Source organism: Trachemys scripta, chromosome 2 (assembly GCF_013100865.1).
Source record: "Trachemys scripta elegans isolate TJP31775 chromosome 2, CAS_Tse_1.0, whole genome shotgun sequence".
NCBI classification, from domain to species: domain Eukaryota; kingdom Metazoa; phylum Chordata; order Testudines; family Emydidae; genus Trachemys; species Trachemys scripta.
The window spans coordinates 246020681-246043173 of record NC_048299.1 but is presented as its reverse complement, the minus strand read 5'-3'; the positions used below and the strand labels follow the sequence as shown (position 1 = coordinate 246043173).

At 40.1% G+C, this 22493-nt stretch overlaps 1 protein-coding gene across 2 annotated transcripts in view; it reads left to right on the top strand.

The window, feature by feature from the left end:
* YWHAZ (tyrosine 3-monooxygenase/tryptophan 5-monooxygenase activation protein zeta) overlaps nt 1-21866 on the top strand; it is a 31617-nt gene extending 9751 nt beyond the window's left edge. For both annotated transcript variants that reach the window (XM_034763395.1, XM_034763396.1), the window contains exons 3-6: nt 16292-16415; nt 19807-19970; nt 20056-20151; nt 20805-21866. In XM_034763395.1, the coding sequence (XP_034619286.1) occupies nt 16292-16415; nt 19807-19970; nt 20056-20151; nt 20805-20864 (444 nt within the window). In that variant the 3' untranslated portion in view covers nt 20865-21866. The remainder of the gene's footprint in view (nt 1-16291; nt 16416-19806; nt 19971-20055; nt 20152-20804) is intronic.
* The last annotated feature ends 627 nt before the right edge of the window (nt 21867-22493 follow it).

Below are 22493 nucleotides of genomic sequence, written 5' to 3'. Positions count from 1 at the left end.
AAATTATTGTAATAAAGTTGCCTTACTAATAATCCTTTATTCGTTCCTCCAGGCCACACTATCTCTAGTAACCAGTTTTGATTAAGCTCAGATAAATTTCTATTTGAACAGCATATCTTAGGTGTGCCTCAGAACTAGATCCCTTTACTTGCCACACATGTTTATGTATCTGGCTTAGGCTGAACCATATTAATTCATGGTTTTTACCATTGGTGAAACTCCCCTCCATGAGTAAGTCCTGATAAAACTGGTGTTTGGCTAACTTGTTATAATTACTAGTCTGAAAAGGGTTGAAGTGTTTTACTCTACTAGTAAAGGACAGGGTAGCCTAAAGCTCTTGACAGGACTCTTGTAATCAAGAGCATTTGAAGAGGCTTCTCCCTAGAAGCTGCCTGTACATAGTATCCATGTGATCCTCAAAATAGGAGAAAACAGACCTTTTAAAGATTCCTTTTTATTGGCAATAGTTTCAACTTTTGAGATAGCTTGATTAATAAAATCATTTAATGCTGCCACTGATTGGCATTTATCAAATTATACCAAGTGTGTAAATTGTTCTCTCTCTCCTGCTGCAGAGGGAGAAAGACAAATGTATGGGAAGAAGCCAGAAAACTTGTATTTTGTAAGTCATGGCTTTCATACTCCACAGACATAACTGACATTTAATAGTTGCTGGTTGGAAAACAGTCATAAAACTACAAATCCAGTGTATATTGCACAAGAAAATATCTAAGTTTATCATAAAATCTGATCAAGATGAGACCCTGAAAAAGTAGATGTACAGTCCTAAAACGGGAGATCACTTGGACAGCTGTGGTCCTGCACTGTTGGCATGTTCATAAGTTTAGATTTAATATAAAATTCCATTTGGAACACAGACTAGATCGAGATCTTTTCTCCTTGTGCTGTTTGTTCACTGAAAAATAACTCAACTTAGATTGTCTAACATATGTTCTTTCCCTACTTCATTGGTAGGGAGAAAAACCTCTTAAGCAGTGCATTTGAAACATCACATCTATAATGCTGTAAAATATAACTTGCACTAAGCTGCAAGGCAGTTAGTGGCACCCTTGCCTATTGTAGAATGCCTAGTTACTATTGCTTTCAAAGGAGTCTAGATTTCAGGCAGTTTGGATAATGTTGCACTTGATCTTCTGCATGGCCAGTTATTGATGTACACTGCCTACATGAAGGGAAAGCACTTATGTTGCAAAATGTACTTTTTTAATAAATAACACTGGAAATTGGGGAAGCATTTTACAGCTCTGAACTGTAATCTCTCAAAACTACATAAGTAAATTTAAATGAGACCAAAATGTGCTACATCTTCTAGAAGATTTGATGGAGAGCCACTAATCACCCATCAACCGGACAACCTTATTTTTTCTATCGGTTGTGTTTCTTGTTCTTTTTCCTGTCTCTTTATATTCCTTTCTTACTCCACTCCCTACTATTGTCTTAAAGAAACACGACACTTTTTTGTAATAGACGGTATCTTGCATATGGAATTAATATAAGGGTCTACCATCAAGTGTAGTAGTTTTACTTGTACCCCTTTTTAGACTAAAAGCATTTTTGGGCAGGCCCTCTTCCTGTTACAGTACCGCTCATAACAGGGCCCTGATCCTGATTGGGGCTTAAGTGCTACTGCAACTTAGATAATACTGAACTAATCTTGTCAGTTTCTACAAAATATAGCCAGATTTAAGTACCAATGTTTGATGCTGTACAAGACACAGGTCTGATTGCCTGCCTGCAGGAGTTTATAATACAGAATCAAATAAGACTCAGAAGGTGGTAATAAAGCACTTTTTTATATAAAGGAAAAGTGTGGTAATTTCTGTAGGCCTCATAGAAATGGGTTTTCAAGAGGGATTTAATTGAAGATGAGACCACAGTGTCCTGGGATAGGGAGGTCTATTTCAGAAATAGGTTGCATAAAAGACAAGTCTGGTAAGACTTAGTCAGTAAAATGTGGTAAATTATCCTCCAATACTTTTAATCCCTTTCATTCCCTAGCAAAATTAATTTTGAATATAACATTGTAAAATAAATAAATTTGGTATTAATGTTAAAAAATGGCATCGATTTTGCTATAAACTAACATGACACTGATGTGAGTTCTTAAACTAGCTGTTTTATTTTATCAGTCCAACACATTTACAAATGCAGGCCTTCAAATTTTTGGTCCTAAAGTTTGATGTCTTTCCAACATAAGGTCTGAGTTTTATTTTAGTACTTCTAAGAAACCTTTCCTAAAGTAAGGATAAGTTCTTTCAGGGTGGATTTGATTTAAATCGAATTTATTTAAATCGTGATTTAAATCGAATTTATTTAAATAGTGATTTAAATCACTAGTCAGGAAGACTTGATTTAATCATGGATTTCTGCATAAAAGTGCGTTCTTGTTGGTTGTTATAACCTTAGTACATCATCTTCACAACTCGGAGATAGATGTAGGTGTCATTTTTAGAAGGTACACCCTATACATTTTTAAAGTGATTTATTTTGAAAACTTTTGAGATAAGTGTTACAGCTATATCGGAAAATGAATGATTGTTTGGTTATTTAATTTACCAAAGGTAATTGAAGCAGATATTTATGAAGTCATTGGGAGGTAAACAATCTCCAATTCAACAGGTTAATCATTAATATTTGGAGGATTTTCTTGCCATGCTGTATTAGGAGGAGAACATCACCAGACAGACACTTGCATTGTTTTATTTAACTAAAACAACAACATTATATATTCTGATTTTTTTTCTTCAACAGCAAACATATATAATATTTTAACAAAACAAGCATATGAATTTTTGAATTTAGTTAAACATTCAAGTTTTTTAAGATCAGGTTTGTTTAAAATTGTTTAAAATAGTTAAATGAAGTATTTAAAAAAAAATTGATGTCAGCCAGGTCAACATGAGAAACTTAAAATACTAGCTTCTGCAGCTAACTCGGTCGTCTTCACCTTCATTTTCCTGTTTGTTCCTAATCCGTAAAAGAAAAACAAGCTTTCCTGCTTTTTCAGGTCCCAAACAATTTCTCAGTTTTGAATTAATTAGTCCAGAGGAAGAAAATATTCTTTCTTACACCGGCAGAAGAAGCTACTGTTAAAAGTGAGATGATCACTTCAACAGTCTCTGAATCAAAGTGCTTAAGCTTTCTTTAAAACATCATCAGCAAACCTATTTCTTGAATGGTTCACCCTTAGCTCTGAAGTTTATTATAGTTGGCATCATGGAGGGATGTTTGCTGGATGTTCATGTCATTCATAGCCAGCTCCTCTTCTTCAGCAGTTAAGGTTTGACCCTGGTACTGAGTATTGAGAATATTTGCAAGAAAATGAGCTGGAGATAGTGCTTGTCCTATTTGTTTTTAAATGCTTGTAATTTAACTCTGTCATTGCATATTTCTTTTTTTAAGATCTCACTCAGTTCATTCCAAATTTCAACAGCGTCAGCAATAAAACAGCTATTTCCCTGCATTTTGTTCAAGGCTACAGAAATAGGCTTCAGGGTACTCAGCATGTGTTCAACATTTCTCTTAAGCCCAGTGTTGAAAACTTTGGCTGTGACCGTGCCATCTATTTTTTCACGATTTTGTTCACAAACTGTCATCAGATTAGGCCAGTGCTTGATATAGTGCTCAAAACAGTTCACTACTGAGTTCCATCACACATCTTGTGGGAGAGTTAGCTTGGTTCCTCCCACTTTTTTCAGAGCAGCTGCTGAAAAGTGGTTGTTAGGGAAGTATTTTGCAATTTCAACATTAGCCTTTATTTGCGGAACACTGAAGTCTTTGGCTAGGAGGTAGATGAAATGAGCACTGTAATAACTGTATGTTGTTAGCTTGGGGACTCACTCCACTCTTCTAAATGTCTTCTCGTCCTGGATACATTTGCAGCATTGTCTGTGACCAAGCTGCGTACTAGACATTTGAATTTTTTTTCAGTTTGTTATAGCTTTTGCTGCTGCTACTTGTAAATTTTCTGCTGTGTGTGCATTTCCTGATGTATCAATTGTTCCCTTCTTCTGTTTTCACACAAGCACGTACAACAGGATCATTGTGGACATTGCTCCACCCATCAAGACTCAGGTTAACAATTTCACCCTCTAGACCTTTTGCACACTGCTCAATTTCTCTTTCATATGCTTTATCAAGCAATTTGCCTGCGATATCTGCTCTGCTGGGTGGACTGTATCCTGGTCTTAATGACTGAACCATGTTAATGAAGTGTGGGTTTTCAATCATACGAAAAGGCGAGTTTGTTGCATAAACAAACCAGGCAATTTTTTCATCAATTACCTCTTTTTGTAATCTGCTGGTTCTTATCTATGGTTGTTTCTAGATTATGGAGATTTTTTTTTCTTATTGCTACAGGTGATATATTGTGGCTATGTGACATACATGATTTGACTGAGAAACTATAATTGGCAGATAATTCTGAAACTATAGAAAATGATGATCTTGAAGGTGGATAGTCTTCAGAATCCTGTATGTTGAGGATGGATTCTCCTAAACCAAATAAGTCAGTGCAGTTATTTAATTATTATTACCATATTGCTCATTTAGTATTACTCATTGCATTCACTGACACTCAGTATTATTTTAAAGGTGAAATTGTAAAAGGAAGATCTGTCTATTTCAGCTATTTATTTTTTATCACAACTGCATCTAAAATGATAGTACCATAGAGTAACAACTATATTTTTTGCTCAAACATGAGAATTCAAGAATAGTCTAGAAGGAAGACAGGCAGTCCTTAAGAAAGAAGTATGAAATAAAAAAGTTTACCAACCTGAAGATCCTGCATGTTCAGACATGTTCCTTTCATCATCTTCAACGCAGCTTCCTCCTGAGAAGGAACACTTCTCATGATGTTGTTGCATTTGGGCAACTGGGCCTTGTATTTCTTTGTTGCACTGTTGGCATTTTGCACACATGCCTTTCTTACCCACAGGTAGAGGAACTTCATTAAAATATTCCCAGACTGGGTCTCTCTTATGGCCTGCTGCCACTATAGGTTTTCCCTTCTAGTGAGAGAATGGTATGGTAGATCTCAAATCAATGAAGGCTACAATCAGAAAGACCTCAAGACTTCTGGAATATGCTGCTCAAACAGTTTCACTTTTGTTTCCACTGCCTGTCCCTCCTGTCTCGCATTTATCTCCAGACTTCTCCTTGTCCAGATCTATTCCGCCCCCAACAATCTTCTGTTCATTGAACTTTTTGAAACTTTGCACTTATAGACAGAGGTAAGGGATTGACTCTGAGAACACAAATTTGCAAGGGAACAATAGGGTTGAAGTCTGTTATTTCTCACCTCTATATATTCATTTATTTATTTTAGAACATTTTTGCAGTTAACAAGCATGTTCTCTGGAGACACAAATCCACAGTTTGAGAACTGCAAAACTAAGCATCTCTGATGGTATCTTCTAGACTGAGCACTGAGTCCCCATTGGGTAGATTATTTAGGTTAATCTTTCTATCTATAGAGAAGCCCCCGGAACCCCATAGATTGGGTCCCTAATCCATGAACTATTGGAACGCATTTATAAAACTTTTCTTAAACATTACATGAATATATTTTCTCATAGTATAGAATTAGAATTTATAATCCCTATTCCATGATGAGATATCTTTGAGCTATAATGTAGCTTAATTAAAACTATTTTTAGATCAGATTTTTTTTTTTTTTTTTTTTTTGATAAAATGCTTTGAGGTAAAACCTATTTTAAAAAAAAAACTTTTTTTTTTTAATCATTGATTTTTATCCACCGTGAGTTCTTACGTATTCTTTCTCTTAAATTAGATATATTGCTGTTAATGAGCAGCTGATATCTTTGGGACAAGTGAGCCTGCTCCTAATGACCTGCCCTTGTTTGTCAGGAGGGAAATACTTTTAAAAAGAACACTATTGCAGAAACCTTTCTCAGGTACAACATTATTCAGAATCCCCAGATGGCAACATTCACTTTTACTGAAAGCTTCATCAACAATTTCATCGGCGTACACACTCAGAACTAGAAGCAGCTGGCCTAAGTAGGACATTGGTTTAACATCATCTGTTGAATTAAGTAACCTGTTCCTACCAGGTTAGTTTCACCAAAAGATGTGACTGAACACACTTTTCTGGCAAGGTAGTTCAGGCACCAGATGCCAGCAAAGAACTATTTTAATCTCCATGGATTGTGTTCCAGTCTTCAGTTGAAGTCCAGACCACAACTTCCTAACTCCACTATGTACACTGCGTACATGAAGGAAAAGCACTTATGTTGCAAAATGTAAATTTTTTTTATTTAGTTAGTTACTTAAAAAGAACAGTAAGCATCTCTGGGATAAACTTCATTTTGCTGGACCACAGGAACAAATGCGTTAAATGACTGTAGTCCCTCAGGGGAAAGAACATATCTACTACATTTGTAAACCATCATGTAAACTTACAATGCGTAGATGTTTTAGTAGTGCAAACTGAATGTGTATATTTGCCTTGATCTTCTAACTAGCTGGTGGTTTTCTCAGCAGCTGGAATAGTGGAAAAATAAATCTCTTGCTTTGGTCACTTCTCAGAGTGGAACAGTAAATATCTTTAAGATCACTAGTTCCAATCTAGCCTAAGCTAATAGACAAAAAAGATGCAGTGACAGCGTGCCACTGCAGATTACTGGACATAACTCTTAACTATAATAAGTGTTCTTGGCTGTTTCATCATAAGCCTAGAAGTAGATCAGGACTGAGATTCACTGGCAGATTAGTGAAGCTTGTGCTGAAGCTGTCTATATTGTATCTTTTTTTTTAATCTGTCTTAAATTTCTCTGTGTGGGGGGGTGGGGGGGGGGGAATGAAACTACCTGGGGTTGGGATAGAAATGTGCCAAGTTTCCTCTTTAAGTGCTGGTCCCTATGTGTATTCCACATGTGAGGTACCCACATGTTCCATGTGCCCAAGTCTGAAGATTTTAGCAAGCAGTGTCCATTTGGCCCCACATGCATAGTAGATCTCCTTGCGCTTCTGAGTACGGGCATAAGAGGCAGTGTGGGTCAATGCCCGCTCAGTTCCTTCTTACCATCCTATGGCCTGACTGGGAATCCAGCGTCGTCCTGCTCCAGCCTTTCAGAAAATCCTGTAAATAAGATTTTAAAGAGTTATTATTTTAGCGTAGTATAGTTAGTTTTTAGTATAGCTTGTGTAGTTTGTTTCCCCAGACTGGATATGATCCCTGACCATAGGGAAGCAATGTCCAGAGTCCTGGGCTTCAAAACCTGTCTCCTGCCCTGTGTACTTCTCCGTCAGGGACGAACATCAATGCTGCCTCTGCTGTCTGATGCATATTTTGACAAAGTGCAGCATTTGTTGCTTGTTTCCACTGAGAACTCTCAAAGGCCATTAGCTAAGCCTTAGGAAACACTTAGTGGAGAAGGCCATGAGGCATGTCTCCGATTTGGACCAGGCAGGCCCCCCCCCCCCCCCCCCCCCCCCCCCGCAATACATTGGCCTCACCAAACAAGCAGTGCCCCTGTGAGCACATGCTTAAAAGTGGAGCCCTCAGTTTCTAAACATAAAGACTTTTCTCCAGGGATTCCCATGAGAACAAGGGACACTTTCATGGGCACAAGGACAAACCTGGTTGAAGACCATCCATAAGAGAAGTGCTCCTTCCCTGAGCCCACTAAGGTCGGGTGACCCCTTACTCTCAGACCCTAAGGAACTGATTCCGCAAAAAAACCCTGAGACTGAAAGAAGGTGGTACTAAAACGTAAGGACCGTCATCCACTGGTCCTGTCGATGAGCGCGGCTCCAGAATCTGCAGTACCAACTCATCCGCCCAAAGAACACACCACGTTTAAAGATGCTCCTATACCATCAGTGCTGACTACCAAGACCCACGCACACTGGAGAGCAGAGAGATCTATGTCGTACTGGAGGATATTTTACTCCCCCTATTTGCAGTCTCCCCTATTCTCTGGCGCAGCCCTCCTGAAGGACATTACTAAACCGGAAGATACTACTTTGGTATCCAGGAACAGTCTCGGAACCATCAGGCAGGATTGCCCTGGTACCAACAGCTCCACCATTCCAACAGGAGCGATTTCCCCCCACCCCCTCCCGATTCAGAATGAATCTGATGGGCTGGTCCTGCCTTCATCCCCACAGAGAGAGCCAAACCCGGACAGTGATCCAGGATAACAGTCACTACTCTTATGTACACAACCTCCCTAGGGACCAGTAGTTTCCCATTCCATGCCCCTTTCCCGTCCCCCCCCCTTCCGCCCCCCCAACGGTTGGTCCCTCTTTTTGGCCTTATTGGGGGCTGTGGGATCCCTATAGCAGATGTTCAGGACCCAGGAGTCTTTCTGCTCTTCTTCCAACCAGTCAACAACCAGTTCCATCGGTGTATGAGGAAGAGGGGGGTGTTGAACTGGAACTGCAGGTACTGACGAGTTCCAACTGGAATCTCTGTCTCTTCTCCAGATGAGGCAGTTTCTTCTTCTTCCCCATCCCCACCAGTAGACCATAAGCAATACCAGGACTTATTACGAAGAGTGGCTGACAATCTCCAGATATCTCTAGAGGAAGTCCAAGACCCACACCACCAACTGTTAGACATTCTGCAGCCTCAGGCCCCGAGTAAGGTAGCCCTTCCAGTTAGAGACCATATTGGAACTGATGAGATTGGTCTGGCCTACCTCAGCCTCCTGTGCTTCCAGACCTAAGAGGCACTATTTTGTCCCGGCAAGGGGGAGCTGAATTTCCCAACTACCTGTTGGTGAAGGCTGCCACAAAATGAAAAAGGTCACAGTACCTAAGGACCCCACTCCATCAGACACGGGTTCCAAGAGATGACCTCCTGGGCTGAAAGGTCTTCACTGTAGACTTGCAATTCTGCATTGCCAATTACCAGGTCCTGTTAGTCAAGTATGACCTTAATAACTGTTCTAGAATGGAAGCCTTTCTGGGCAAACTTTCCTCTTAGGAAAGAACCCAGTTTCTCTTTTAGAGGAGGGCAGACTGGTGGCAAAAACGGCCCTTCAGGATGCAATTAATGCAGCAGATACAGCATTCAGAGGTTTAGCTACTGGTATTGTTATGAGGAGGAATTTGTGGTTGCAATCCTCAGGCTTCCCCAGGGAGGTGCAAAATACCATCCGAGACCTTCCTTTTAACAAGGAGATGACTCCCTCCACTCATTAAAGGACTCTTACGGTCTACCCTTTACTCCCGGGGGATCTATCCACCAGGTCCAGGAGGAAACAGCAAAGGCAAAACTATAAACCACCACGATCTCCTCCTCATGCACTCTACCACCAGTGTCCTGCCAAACCTCCCTGCAAGTGACAGTAGACACAGAAGTCCCACTTTTTTTCATCCGCCTCTACCACTGCGACCACTACCCATTCCCAGCCCACTGCTGGGACATTCAACGTTCTGGAGCTGTGGGCGGTTCACCGTGCATGTAAGACCTTCCTCCCACTCATTCGCTTCCTTCACATCCAAATGATGTAGAACTATATCACCACCACAGTCTACATCAGTGGTTATCAAACTTTTGTATTGGTGACCCCTTTCACACAGCAAGCATCTGAGTGTGATATCCTCCGCCTTCTAAACTAAAAACACTTATTTTTATATTTAACACACTTATAAATGCTGGAGGTGAAGTGGGGCTTGGGGATTAAGGCTGACAGCTCTCAACCCCCACCTCCATTATAAGCTCACGACCCCCCAGTTTGAGAACCCCAGGTCTACATAACAAACAGGGAGGTGCGAGATTGCTCCTGCTTTGTTTGGAGACAGTCAGGCTTTGGAACTGGTCCATCAGGCACAGCACCACTATCCAGGTGGCATACCTCCCAGGAGTTCACATTGAGGCTTTAGCAGAAAATCTCAGTAGGCACTTGTCGGCAGGCCATGAGTTGGAAATCCATGACTGCATTCTGTCAGATATTCACCCTCCTCTAGGAGACCTCTCTGTGTCTCAAATGAACAAAAATCTCTTTGTTCCAGAGGAGCCATAATCCATGACTCCAATGGCGACACTGTCCTGCTAGCGTGGAAAAGCAGTCTCTGATATGCCTTTCATCCCATCCCCCTACTTCATAACATCTCTTTTAAAGCACCTGTGGAAGAGGCCAATGTCACTCTTCTAGCACTCTACTGGCTAAGACACTTCGGGTTCCGAGAGCTGTCAATGTCAGCCCATCCTCCAATCAAAATCTAGACCTTCCCAGAACTCTTTAACCCTGACCTTGCCCTGAGTCAACACCCCAATCCAGACTCTTGATCTCACGACCTGATGTTTGGATTGGTGTTGGAAATAAGCACTCTAGTTAGTCCCCTGTCAGGCGATACTTATCCAGAATAAAAAAAGAATCCATACCAGTTTGGCTAAATGGAAACACTGCTTCGCCTGGATGCAACAGAATCAATCTCACCCAGTCTCGCCAAGCATCCCTATAGTTTTAGATTAGCTACTGTCTCTTAATAAAATAAATTAAAAAAAAAAAAACCCTCCTGATTTCTCAATCAGCTCATTACAAATCCACGTACCAGCCATTAGTGCCTTCCTCCCTCCAGTAGACGGGTGCTCTGTCTTTATTTACCCAACTACAATACGGTTCATGAAGGACCTCAAGGCCTTTATATCAGTCATTAAACCAACACCAACTGCTATGAGATCATAACCTTGTGCTGTCAAAACTTTTGGTCCTTCGTTTGAACCTGTAGCAACATGTTCCATGTCCCACCTACCCATGAAACTGGAGTTTCTAGTGGCCATCACTTTGGCCAGGAGGGTCAATGAACTTGGAGCCCTCATGGCAAACTGCCCTTCGTGGTATTTCCCAAGGACAACCTATCCCTTTGCTTTCACCCTACACTTCTACCCAAAGTCGTTTCTGAATTCCACCTTAACCAGTGTATTCACTTGCTTGTTCTTTTTCCAAAATCCCACCCTTAATCTGAGACTTCATTCCTTCAATGTCAGGCAAGCACTGGTCTTTTACCTGCAAAGAACCAAGCCTATCAGGCAGTCTCTGACTCATTGTAATAGTAGAGAGGTCCTGTGGTCAAGCTATAGCCTCTTAGAGGATTTCTAAGTGGGTTTCTGGCTGCATTATCAAATGCTACAAACTGGCTCATCTCCATGGTAGTATAATGGCCCACTCCACAAGAGCACAGGCTGCCATGGTAGCATCCCTACAGGAGGTCCCAATGCAGGACATACGCAGAGCAGCCACCTGGAGTTCCAAACGCATGTTTGATAGGCATTATGCTCCAGTCCAGGCCTCTGCTGTGGATGCAGCAGTGGGATCTGCAGTATTGCATACATTTTTATTGACTGCTTCCTCACACCTATCTCTAGTCTGAGTACTGCTTGTCAGTCACCCATATGTGAAGTACGCATAGGGACCTGTGCTCAAAGAAGAAATAGAGGTTACTTACTGTGATTGGGAGTTCTTAAAGATGTGTGGTCCCTATCTGTATTCCACTACCTGCGTTCCATCTCCTATGCTTCGGACCTGGATTAGATTTGCCGTGAGAGGAGGAACTGAGGAGTTGTCGACCTGCACTGTCTCATACCCTAGGGAGCACAAAGAGATCTATTGCACAATGGACACTGCCTGCTAAAATCTCCAGACTCTGGCGCATGTTGCACATGCATACCCATGTGTGGAATACATGTAGGGGCCTCACATCTCAAAGAACTTATCTAAATAGTCCTTGCTTGTAGTTAGGGTCATATCATCTCAAAGATGCAGCAGAAACAAAACCCAGTTATATTAGAAATTGGAAAGATTAGGTTGTTTTCTTCGAGACTGATAAGGACCATGTTAGAGGTCTACAGAATCAACAGCAGTGGAGCACCTGATTCTCTTCTCATAATAAAAGAACAAGGGGACATCAATGAATTGAAGTGCAACACGTTTAAAACAGATGGAAGGAAGTACTATCTGGGCTTAAACGTGGAACTCACTGCTCCAAGATATTGAAGCCAAAGGATTTAAAGGATTAGCTCCTTACCCAGAATAAGATCCATGGTTACATTATTTAGCTAGGATACCTTATAAGGGATAAACCTCCTTGCTTCAGTACGTGCACGCCCATTAGCTGCCAAGGGTTGGGGAGCAATGCATAACTCCCATGTTCAGGGTGTGTTGAGGGAATTATTAAATCTTCTGAGGGATTTTATAATGGCCACTGAACTGAACCAGAACTAAAGAATTTTCATGCCAGAGTATTGTATCCCTTTTAGATAAACTGTGTGTTCAGTGGGCTGATGAGGTGTAATCTTGTACTTCTACCTAGCTCAGCCTTGAAAAAGGAATTCCATTTATCTAAAGATACTCATCATGGACAAAAAATATCTTGTATCATAGTAAGAGTGTATGAGTAGATCTTGAGCCTGGGATGGTAAACTTTCATGAGTCTTGCAGTGCTGACCTAAAGAATGGTGCAATTTCTTCTATTCTCTGCCTGCCTTTCATAAAACTCCTGGCTGCTAGACAAACTCTTTGCTGTTTCCTAAGAACAGCACTTTTAATTACAGAAATATTTTGTGGCCACAAGATGAGATTCTGAAGGGATGGTAGCTCAGTGTTGAGCGATTAACATTGAGGCAATAAACTGAGAAAAACCTAGGCAAAAGGCATTGGTTTTGCAACTTGAATATTTATTAAACTGCTGTAACAGCCTTTCTTCATTGGGCAGACTGTTGTATATGTTGTCAGTGAGCTGGCTCTTCTATCAAATGCTTGAATTTCAAATTTCGTCATTGGCATTTCTGATAATCCTGGCAGAGCCTCTCCAGGCCTGTCCATTATCAGAGCCTCATTAGTAGATTGGACAAGGTCTACTTCATGGTCATAAAATGGTGGCATAGATCAACTGGCAAGAAACTCAAAGCTTAATCATTTTTTAAAAAGCTTTGGATATCATATCTGTCCTAAGTCCTCTGCAACTTCTTTTTTACCAACACTTAAAATTCTCTCCCTTTGTTGCTGTGAAAGACCCACAGAAACAGGATACACTTACTATAAAGACGACACCTCTACCCCGATATAACGCTGTCCTCGGGAGCCAAAAAATCTTACCGCATTTTAGGTAAAACCACGTTATATCGAACTTGCTTTGATCCGCCGGAGCGCTGCTTTACCGTGTTATATCCGAGTTCGTGTTATATCGGGTAGAGGTGTATAAATAGTGAAGCTTCCTAGACATTTGATAACACTGAAAGATTACTAAAATGGAGAATAGTTTTTCTAACCATAAATGTAACATATAACATACTGATCATTTTCTAAAAAATGTTTGTGGTCTTTAATGTACTTGTCATGAGCAAAGTCTTTCTTGAAGTATATTGGCAGTACTTTGCCCATCCTACTTGATATTAAGAAAGGCACTCAACCTCACCATTAGAGACATGGACAGACTTTTTAACCTTATGCTGTTCCAGAGCGCTGGTAGCTAAATAATTTTTCTCATTAGCATAAGATTCTTTTAAAAAGATAGTTTGAGCAATATCCTCTCTTACTTGGGTAACTTTTTCATGATACAGGATTTTCATTTTCCGAGCAGCTGGCTGCGCTCCTAACATCTCAGCTGTAGAAGAGGCTTTCTTAATTAGTAATACTTTCTACCACCAGTGCAAATATGTCCCTTCACTTGTCAGCCAGCAAACAAAACCATTAAGCAATGGGTATTTTTATAGATTTAGAATTTCACCTGGAGCTGTGGCAGTGGGGAGTTGTTAATAAAGGGATATGAATCTTACTGGTTGCCAACTGCCAGACTTCATAAGAGAAGCTAGTTATTCTTCTGCATAGCTGGAACCATGTTACAGAAAACTTCTGGGGTTAATTCCTATTTCTTGACATTTGTAACTGAGAATGTGTCGATATGGCTTATCTGAGGGTGGGGACTCGTGCCAAAGGGTTATGTGCATACTAACTAATCTGGTAGACATTCTTTTCAGGGCTATAATTAAGAATGAGTGGACTGGCTATTTTTTTAGTTCTTGGAATACCTGGAATCACCACTGAATTTAATGAAAGCTGCAAATTCTTGGCACTTGTGAAAAGCAGGTCATAAGACTAAAATTTTGAAGGGTGCCTGGTTAGAACAAAGATTAGGGTGTTCTCCCTCACTGTGACACTAACTTGCTTTTGGGTCAGATCTCTGCCCAAGGATTGGCCCTGCTGCAACCATTCATGCCAGAGCCAAGAACCCACCAATCAGTTATCTCATGTCTTGTTACACATCTGTAGGAGTTGATACCTACTTCACAGGAGTTAAGATGCTGTGCGAATCACTAATCTTATGAAAGATGCTAGAAGTATGCAGTACTAAAACTACACTAGTGGGTTTTCTCTAACCTTGTCAGAGTATAGACAATAGAAATTTCTTCTGGTCTGAGTCTTGCTTCCACCCACCCAGCATCCTGGCTATTCGCATCTACTGGGGGATGGGGAGACATTGGCTTAAAGTAGTTTTTCATCTTGAATTTGGGTGGAGTTGGTCTTCAAATCGTATTAAATTTCATGACTCATGAAAATTAACAGCAACCTTTTTAAGAGTATTGCTGTATCCTTTAATTGGTTCACTCCTCCCATATCACTTTACTCAATGACACGCATGGTTTTTCCTGCTACTTCACATGCTGTTTGCCAAATCTGGTACCACATAAGAATTCAGTACAAGTGTGTTCTGAATATGGGGATAATGCCCCTCCCAAGAAGGAAACATGCATGTTGCTTCTGCTCCAACTAATCTCCTAGCTCAGTCGTAGTAGTAAGTTCTGCAAAACTGTCCATAGTTCTGGAGTCTTGAACACCCTCCCCCTCCACCCCCATTCTATCATGAGTTTGAAAGGATAATCTAAGAACTGTGTGAGATAAAGTTGAAATGTTGGTTCTTTTTGTCGAAGTTAGGTAGCAGAAAAGTTACCATTAATGAATAGTCTCTTGTCAAACTTTAACATTACGTATCCCAGATATCTTTAAATTATAACATGTGTAACTGCCTCTAAAATCTCACTCAACTTTAGATGCATGCTATGCCCAACTTTTTTTCAACTTGGGTGTTAGACACCTAAAGAAGTGGCCTCCACTTTTGGAAGGAAACTGAGTCATTTATGTAGGTGCCTAACTTTAAGCACCCAATTTGGGGGAGGAAACTTGACTACAATACTAAATCTGAAATGTCCTGAAAAGTCAAAAGAGACAAGTACTAGAGATGACTAATTTGTCTTTGCTTTTCCACCATAATAAAACTGGCTACATGGCTACACTTCAGCCAAAAACATGCTACAGTGTTTTATTAACATAATTATAAACATGCACCATTAAATGATGTAAGATATAGAATACTGCTAGGATAATAATGGCACAGTGTAACAATCAGTAATTACTACTGGGTACAAAAGTGTCAAGGTGAATTGACACGTACTGTAGTGTTTTTAAATAGTGCTTCTATTCCACTACTGATCAAAATCTAATTTACTCTAAACTTGGGGGTTTTAGTAGTGATGTCTGGAACAACATTTGAGAATCGATGTTTGTAACTTTGTTTCTATCTTTCTGTTAAAATTTTAGGCTGTGTATGCAGGCATACTATCCTCAGTTTAAGACTCCATTATTAGAATAATTTACAACTAGCTAAATGGAATTATATTCAGATTGAAGTAGAGAGCTTATAAAACCAAGGATTAACTAGAATTTTTTTTGTAATCACTGTCTTATGTGAAGTATAAATACATTGCTCCTCTTCAAGGTGTTGTTACTCATTCCTCCCCAGATAACCCATTTTAAATCAGAGTTAAGGAAGAATATGCTAGAACAGTCAAGAATTAAGTATGGCATGTTACACAAATAGGTTTTAAGTACTCTGCAATAAGTGACTTCAAATAAATGTAAAATTGTTTTGTAGCCTGGGAGATAGATGCCACATTGTTGCTATGTAAGCGCTAATACTAACGTAGCTGAAGAAAAATTTCCCAGTTTGCCTATGAAACTCCACTTTAATGGAAGAATAAGCATTACAGTTACCCTACATTTCAGTTATTTAGGTGTTTTGTACTGTTGAGCATTCTGTACCTAAAACAATTCCTTCTGTAGATCGCAACATGGCATATTCAGCAAAGAAGTTGATAAAAGCTAGGCAGACTAAAGCTTATCAGAACCAAGTTTTCTTGACTTTTTGAAAAACCTGCAATATAACTAATTTGATGGATCTACAATACTATTGAAAGGTATGGTTGTGTAAAACAGAGTACTCTTTGTTTTAATTTTAGTCTCTGTTGGAAAAGTTCTTGATTCCTAACGCTTCCCAAGCAGAAAGTAAAGTTTTCTATTTGAAAATGAAAGGAGACTACTACCGTTACTTGGCTGAGGTTGCTGCTGGGGATGACAAGAAAGGTACAGTATGTCAGCTTCTTGTTAATTTTGTCAAAAAATGGGCTTGCTTTAAATGGGATAGTGCTCTATTCTGTTTCTGGGAGATGATTAATGTTAAATAGAATTAAAAGGTGGTTTAGCTCTGTGGTTCTAGAAATTCCCTGTTTATTAGCTAATTGTGGTAGGTCAGTAGCTCTCAAACAGTCACCAGGGATTCTCCCTTACAAGTGTGCTTTGCAGATCCCCACTGTAGCAAACGTGTGGTTGGTTATGAAACACTCCTGAAGCAGTCAACCATTATGCTTGTATATGTGTGTATCCCTAGTTTCAGAATTGAGATAAGAGTTCCCTTTGTCCCAGCCATCTCTGTTCATATTTCTGCCATTGGGTGGGGGGTGTTCAGTACCCTACCCTTTCTCCGCAAGGCTTAATATTTAGGGTTTTTTTTTGCTAGACTTGCTACACTATTACAGTATTTTAAAAAATAGCAGACAAACTAGGTATTGACCCTCAAGGAGGCTGGAACCCACCTTGGAATGGAAGGGGCTAATGACCCAGACTCATGATGTACTGGAATGAGAATAGTCTTCTTGAGCTAAGACAGACCTAACCTCCAATTTATTTGGCCACCTTTAATGTCTCAGCAACCTTGAGTCTTCAGATGAAACTGGTTTGTCCCCTCAAGCTGCAGGTAGTTGGCTACCTTCACCTGAACTTCAGTATAAACACTGGAATGTATTAACTAAATACCTGTGAAGGGTACCAGAGCTATTGCCTAAAAGGTCTAAAGGTTTGACGGAACAAGGCCTGAGTTGCTTTGATTATTCCAGCATAGACTCTTTGGATGGGGTGCTCAGATCAGATTGTCCCACCCTTGGAGGTTGTGGAATTGTACATATAGCTGGCCATTTCTACCAGTTATACAAAAATGTTCACATTCTTCTCTCTGTATCCTTCAATTCATTAACCTACCAGTTTTATCTTCAGTGTTAAAACCTGTTTGACAATTTTGCATTTGTGAATTAAATTTAAAGCTTAGGTACATTCATTTCATCTGTCACAGGCTCTCTATATATTATGTTGACTTGTGCGAATTAAGCTTGGGGAACTTAATGATCATGATCAATTGCCATCAAACACTATTAGTAGTCTCAGAATTCTAAAGAATTCTTTCAACCACTGGGAACCAAGTAGCACCAGAGTGAAGTGTCCAGATCTAGGAATTGTATTGTGATCCCATAAATTGGATTGCTTATTGTTTTAGAAACTAATTTTACCTATTTACTGTATCTACATAGATACAAACATGTAACAACCTAGTAGACATATTAGCAAGGGTAAGCAGTACCCCTATAGCAGTGGTTCCCAAACTGGGGTTCATGAAATGTTACAGGGGGTTCTTGGGGGAAAAAATTCCCTAATGGGAGACGAAGCTGTCCCTAGGGACCCCGGGCAGCACAGGGCCAGCAGCCCCTGGACTTCCAAGAGCTAAGCAGATGAAAGCAAGCCTATGTATCACACTGAGGAGATTTCAACTTCAAGACTCCTATAAGAAATGGAAAGGGAGGTAGCTATTTTTTGCTATTTTTAAAATTAAATAGGCAGCTAGTATTGTTTTTAAAATTATTATGAAGAAGAAGTTTAAGCTTTGTTGTAACGTGCATTGTTTGTAGGGTGACCAGATGTCCCAATTTTATAGGAACTTTTGGGGTCTCTTTCTTATATAGGCTCCTGTTACCCCCCCCCCCCCCCCCCCCCCCCCCCCCCCCCCCCCCCCCCCCTCCCCCCCCCCCCCCCCCCCTTCCTCCCCCCCCCCCCCCCCCCCGTCCCGATTTTTCACATTTGCTGTCTGGTCACCATAATTGTTTGCCTGGGCTGCTCAAGACCTGAATGCTTGTGTAGGAGGAATTCTTTGATTTGGCTTTTTAAATACCTTCATGCTGTTTCACATCTGATAATCCTTGATGAAACATAATATCACATCTGATAATCCTTGATGAGCCTTGTCTTATAACAGGCTTATTCAAAGTGATACAAGCTATGAAAGTGAGATCTTGGAAGAGTATTGCCGTTTTCATAATGTAATAAAAATACTGTAATGATAAGTAATAATAAATCATGTGTAAGCAGCATGTCATGAAAACAAATTTTGTATTTCCAAGATCATGGCTTTTATAATTTATACTCAGGCAAAGGAGAAAATCCCTGGAAATATTCATTTCTAGGAGGGGGTTTGCGAGACTTGACATTTTAGTGAAAGGGGTTCACAGGTTGTTAAAGTTTGGGAACCACTGCCCTGTAGCTTAGTCTCTTAGTCCTTGAGGGTCCAAACACCTAGTTTGTCAGCTATTTTTTAAAAATACTGTAGAATTGTAAAAAGAACAGGAGTACTTGTGGCACCTTAGAGACTAACAAATTTATTAGAGCATAAGCTTTCGTGGACTACAGCCCACTTCTTCAGATGCATATAGAATGGTATGCATCTGAAGAAGTGGGCTGTAGTCCACGAAAGCTTATGCTCTAATACATTTGTTAGTCTCTAAGGTGCCACAAGTACTCCTGTTCTTTTTGCGGATACAGACTAACACGGCTGCTACTCTGAAACCTGTAGAATTGTAGCAAGTCTAGCCAAAAAAAGTTCTTTCTAATTCTAAATTTGTACCCTAACAGTTCATGGTAAGTGTCTTCTGCTTTGTTTGCAAACTATTCAGAACTGACTTTACATTGAACCCTAACTGAATAGTGTGTGGGTCCAGTGCAAAAGCACCAGAACAGTACCCAGAGACTAGCTGTCTTCCCTCAATAAAAAGAAGAGATTCCCCAAGTTACATATTAGTACCTGACAGTTATTTGTGTAGGAGAAATAGTTTCACAAAGCTTTATAAGCAATTGCAAATGGGCTTATAATGGTAAATGTGGGAGCAACATTAATATGCAATGCTGCCAGCCCTGTCTGTAATAAAAGGTAGATTTGGAATATTTTGCAGCATTAAAGAGACACAGTCAGATGAAATTGTAGCCTTATACGAATAGGTTAGATACTAGAATTCTTAAACTTATGCTAAACTTTTTGTACCTTGCCTCTTCATTCTTTACTAAGTACTATAAAAATGCTGCAATGCTTGGGTGGCAAATTCAGCTTTACATATTGACCAGCTATCTCCATCAAGTTTTAATGCTTATTTTGGGCCAAACCTAATTTGGCCATGTTGCTTTGATAACTGGCTAATTCTGCAAAACTGTTTTTAAAACAGTACTATGCTGTGAAAATATTTGTAAAGCTAAGATCTCCTTATTAATGAGGAAACTAAACCCTACCATATTACTCATGTTAGTTACGTGATAAAAACATAAGTCTTGAACACAGCTGTGTAATTGCATCTAAATTATTTACATGTTGTTTTTCTTGAAGGGATAGTGGAGCAATCACAACAGGCGTATCAAGAGGCTTTTGAAATCAGTAAAAAGGAGATGCAACCAACACATCCAATCAGATTAGGCCTGGCTCTGAACTTCTCTGTGTTTTACTATGAGATTCTGAATTCTCCTGAGAAAGCCTGTTCCCTTGCAAAGACTGTAAGTTTTTTAAAAAGAATCAAAAGCTTAAATGTTTTATGTAACCTATATTATATGGGCAATAACTTTTTTTTAAACCCTCTAGGCTTTTGATGAAGCCATCGCTGAACTTGATACATTAAGCGAAGAGTCCTACAAAGACAGCACGCTAATAATGCAATTACTGAGAGACAACTTGACAGTAAGTACCATTAAAACTTGCTTGTTAAGCAAGGAATTTTATTACATGTCACCATGAATAGAGCATTTTGTTCATTGCTTGACTCTAACTAAAGCATATGAGCAGTTAACTGGTGGCTACTATTTTATGCCTAACATGTACGTAAATCATGTTTGTTAGTAGCAAGTTGTAAGACTCCTGAACTGAAATTTTGTTCACACTTTTGCCTCCCAGGGTCAGTTGACACAACTTAAGTACATCCACACACAGTCTTGAATGTGGGCCTGGTGATAACTTAAGTCTAATTTTCCTCTTGGCCCTCAGTAGTAGGAAAGACGTCTGACTTCAAATTAAAGGTCTTAGGGGGAGGAATAATTCTGCCTGATCTGAATTTGAATTTGTTGCAGGCTTAATGCTACATGTTTCAGTGGGTTGCGGGGGGAGGGCTTGCTGACCAGCCAATAGTTAAACTCCGAGAGGAGCAGCAAACTCCCAATGACAAAGCCTTTAAGAAGTAATACCATTCAAGGTAGGAAGAGCTTACCCCTTGAAGAAAAGTAGAAAAATTACTCATATCCTCTTACTAAATATTATGAGTAGAAGAAACCAGAATGGGAGTGGGTTTTCAGCATTCTTGCAAATGCAAACACTTTACTCCATTTTCTCTCAAACAGTTGTGGACATCGGATACCCAAGGAGATGAAGCTGAAGCAGGAGAAGGAGGGGAGAATTAACCAGCCTTCCAACTTTCGTCTGCCTCATTCTAAAATTTACACAGTAGACCATTTGTCATTCATGCTGTCCCACAAATAGTTTTTGTTTACGATTTATGACAGGTTTATGTTACTTCTATTTGGATTTCTATATTTCCCATGTGGTTTTATGTTTAATATTAGGGGAATAGAGCCAGTTAACATTTGGGGAATTTATCTGTTTTCATCTGAGGTGGCCAATATAGGGTTGTGAAATTTTTATACAAGTTTTACATGTTTGGCATAGTACTTTTGGTACACTGTGGCTTCCCACAAGGTGGCCAGGGTTAAACAACTTCCTATGTTGAGCAAAGAAAACTGTTTGAGTATTGGTCTGTCATGATGGGAAAAAAGGGATAATCAGTTGCAGCCATAGGTGTAGTTAGTGTGAGTATTTCAAAGCTGAAGCATACCATGGCTGTGGGGGAACAGATGTCCCATGGATATTGCATGTCAAGCATGTGAAATCCTATGGAATATATAATCAAGTGTACATCTTTGATTGCAGCTGAAAAGCGTTCCTTAAGACAGTTTTGATCACCCAGTCAACTTTCTCTAGAGAAGGGCAGAAACGGTTCACATTCCATTATTTGTAAAGTTACCTGCTGTTGCTTTCATTATTTTTGCTACACATTTTATTTGTATTTAAATGGTTTAGGCAACCTAAGAACAAATGTACAAGTAAAGATGCAGTAAAAATGAAATGCTTGATATCCATAACTACACTGTATATTGAGCACAGCAGTAAAACAAAAACCCATGTATTTAACTTTTTTAGGTTTTTTGCTTTTGTGATTTTTTTGATACTTGCCTAACATGCATGTGCTGTAAAAATAGTTAACAGGGAAATAACTTGAGATGATGGCTAGCTTTGTTTAATGTCTTATGAAATTTTCATGAACAATCCAAGCATAACTGTTAAGAACATGTGTATTAAGTTGATGTAAGTGGAATAAAAGTTTTATGAATGGACTTTTCAACTACCTTCTCTGTAGCTTTCATGTAAATCTGTCTTCCTGCTCTGAATTTTTTAGAGTATCAATAGGGATTCTAGAGAAACTTCACTAAAACAAGAGGCATGGTGAAATATCTTCACTATTCAAATGTCAGTCTTCCCCTGATTAAATGATTCTCTGCATCCAGATTTTTGGTTCACTTTTCCACAGAAAATGAAGTAGCAAGATTAAGAGCTTGTCTTAACTATCTTGAAAGCTGAAACTATATACACCTCTACCCCGATATAATGCGGTCCCGTATACCGTGAATTCGGGTATAACGCGGTAAAGCAGTGCGCCGGGGCTGCTTTACCTTGTTGTATCCGAATTCGTGTTACCGCAAGCGGTTCCTCTGCAGCCTTCCCTGGCCCCTCCCTCCCCCCAAGCCCCACCTCACCTCCGCTCCATCTCCTCCCATGAGCGCACTGTAGCTCTGCTTCTCCTCCCTTCCAGGCTTGCCGCGCCAAGCAGCTGATTGGCACGGCAAGCCTGGGAGGGAGGAGAAGTGGAGCTGTGGCATGCTCATGGGAGGAGGCGGAGCGGAGGTGAGCTGGGGCAGAGGGGGGCCGCAGCAAGTAAGGGGGGGGCACAGAGGAACCGCTCCCTGCCCCACCTC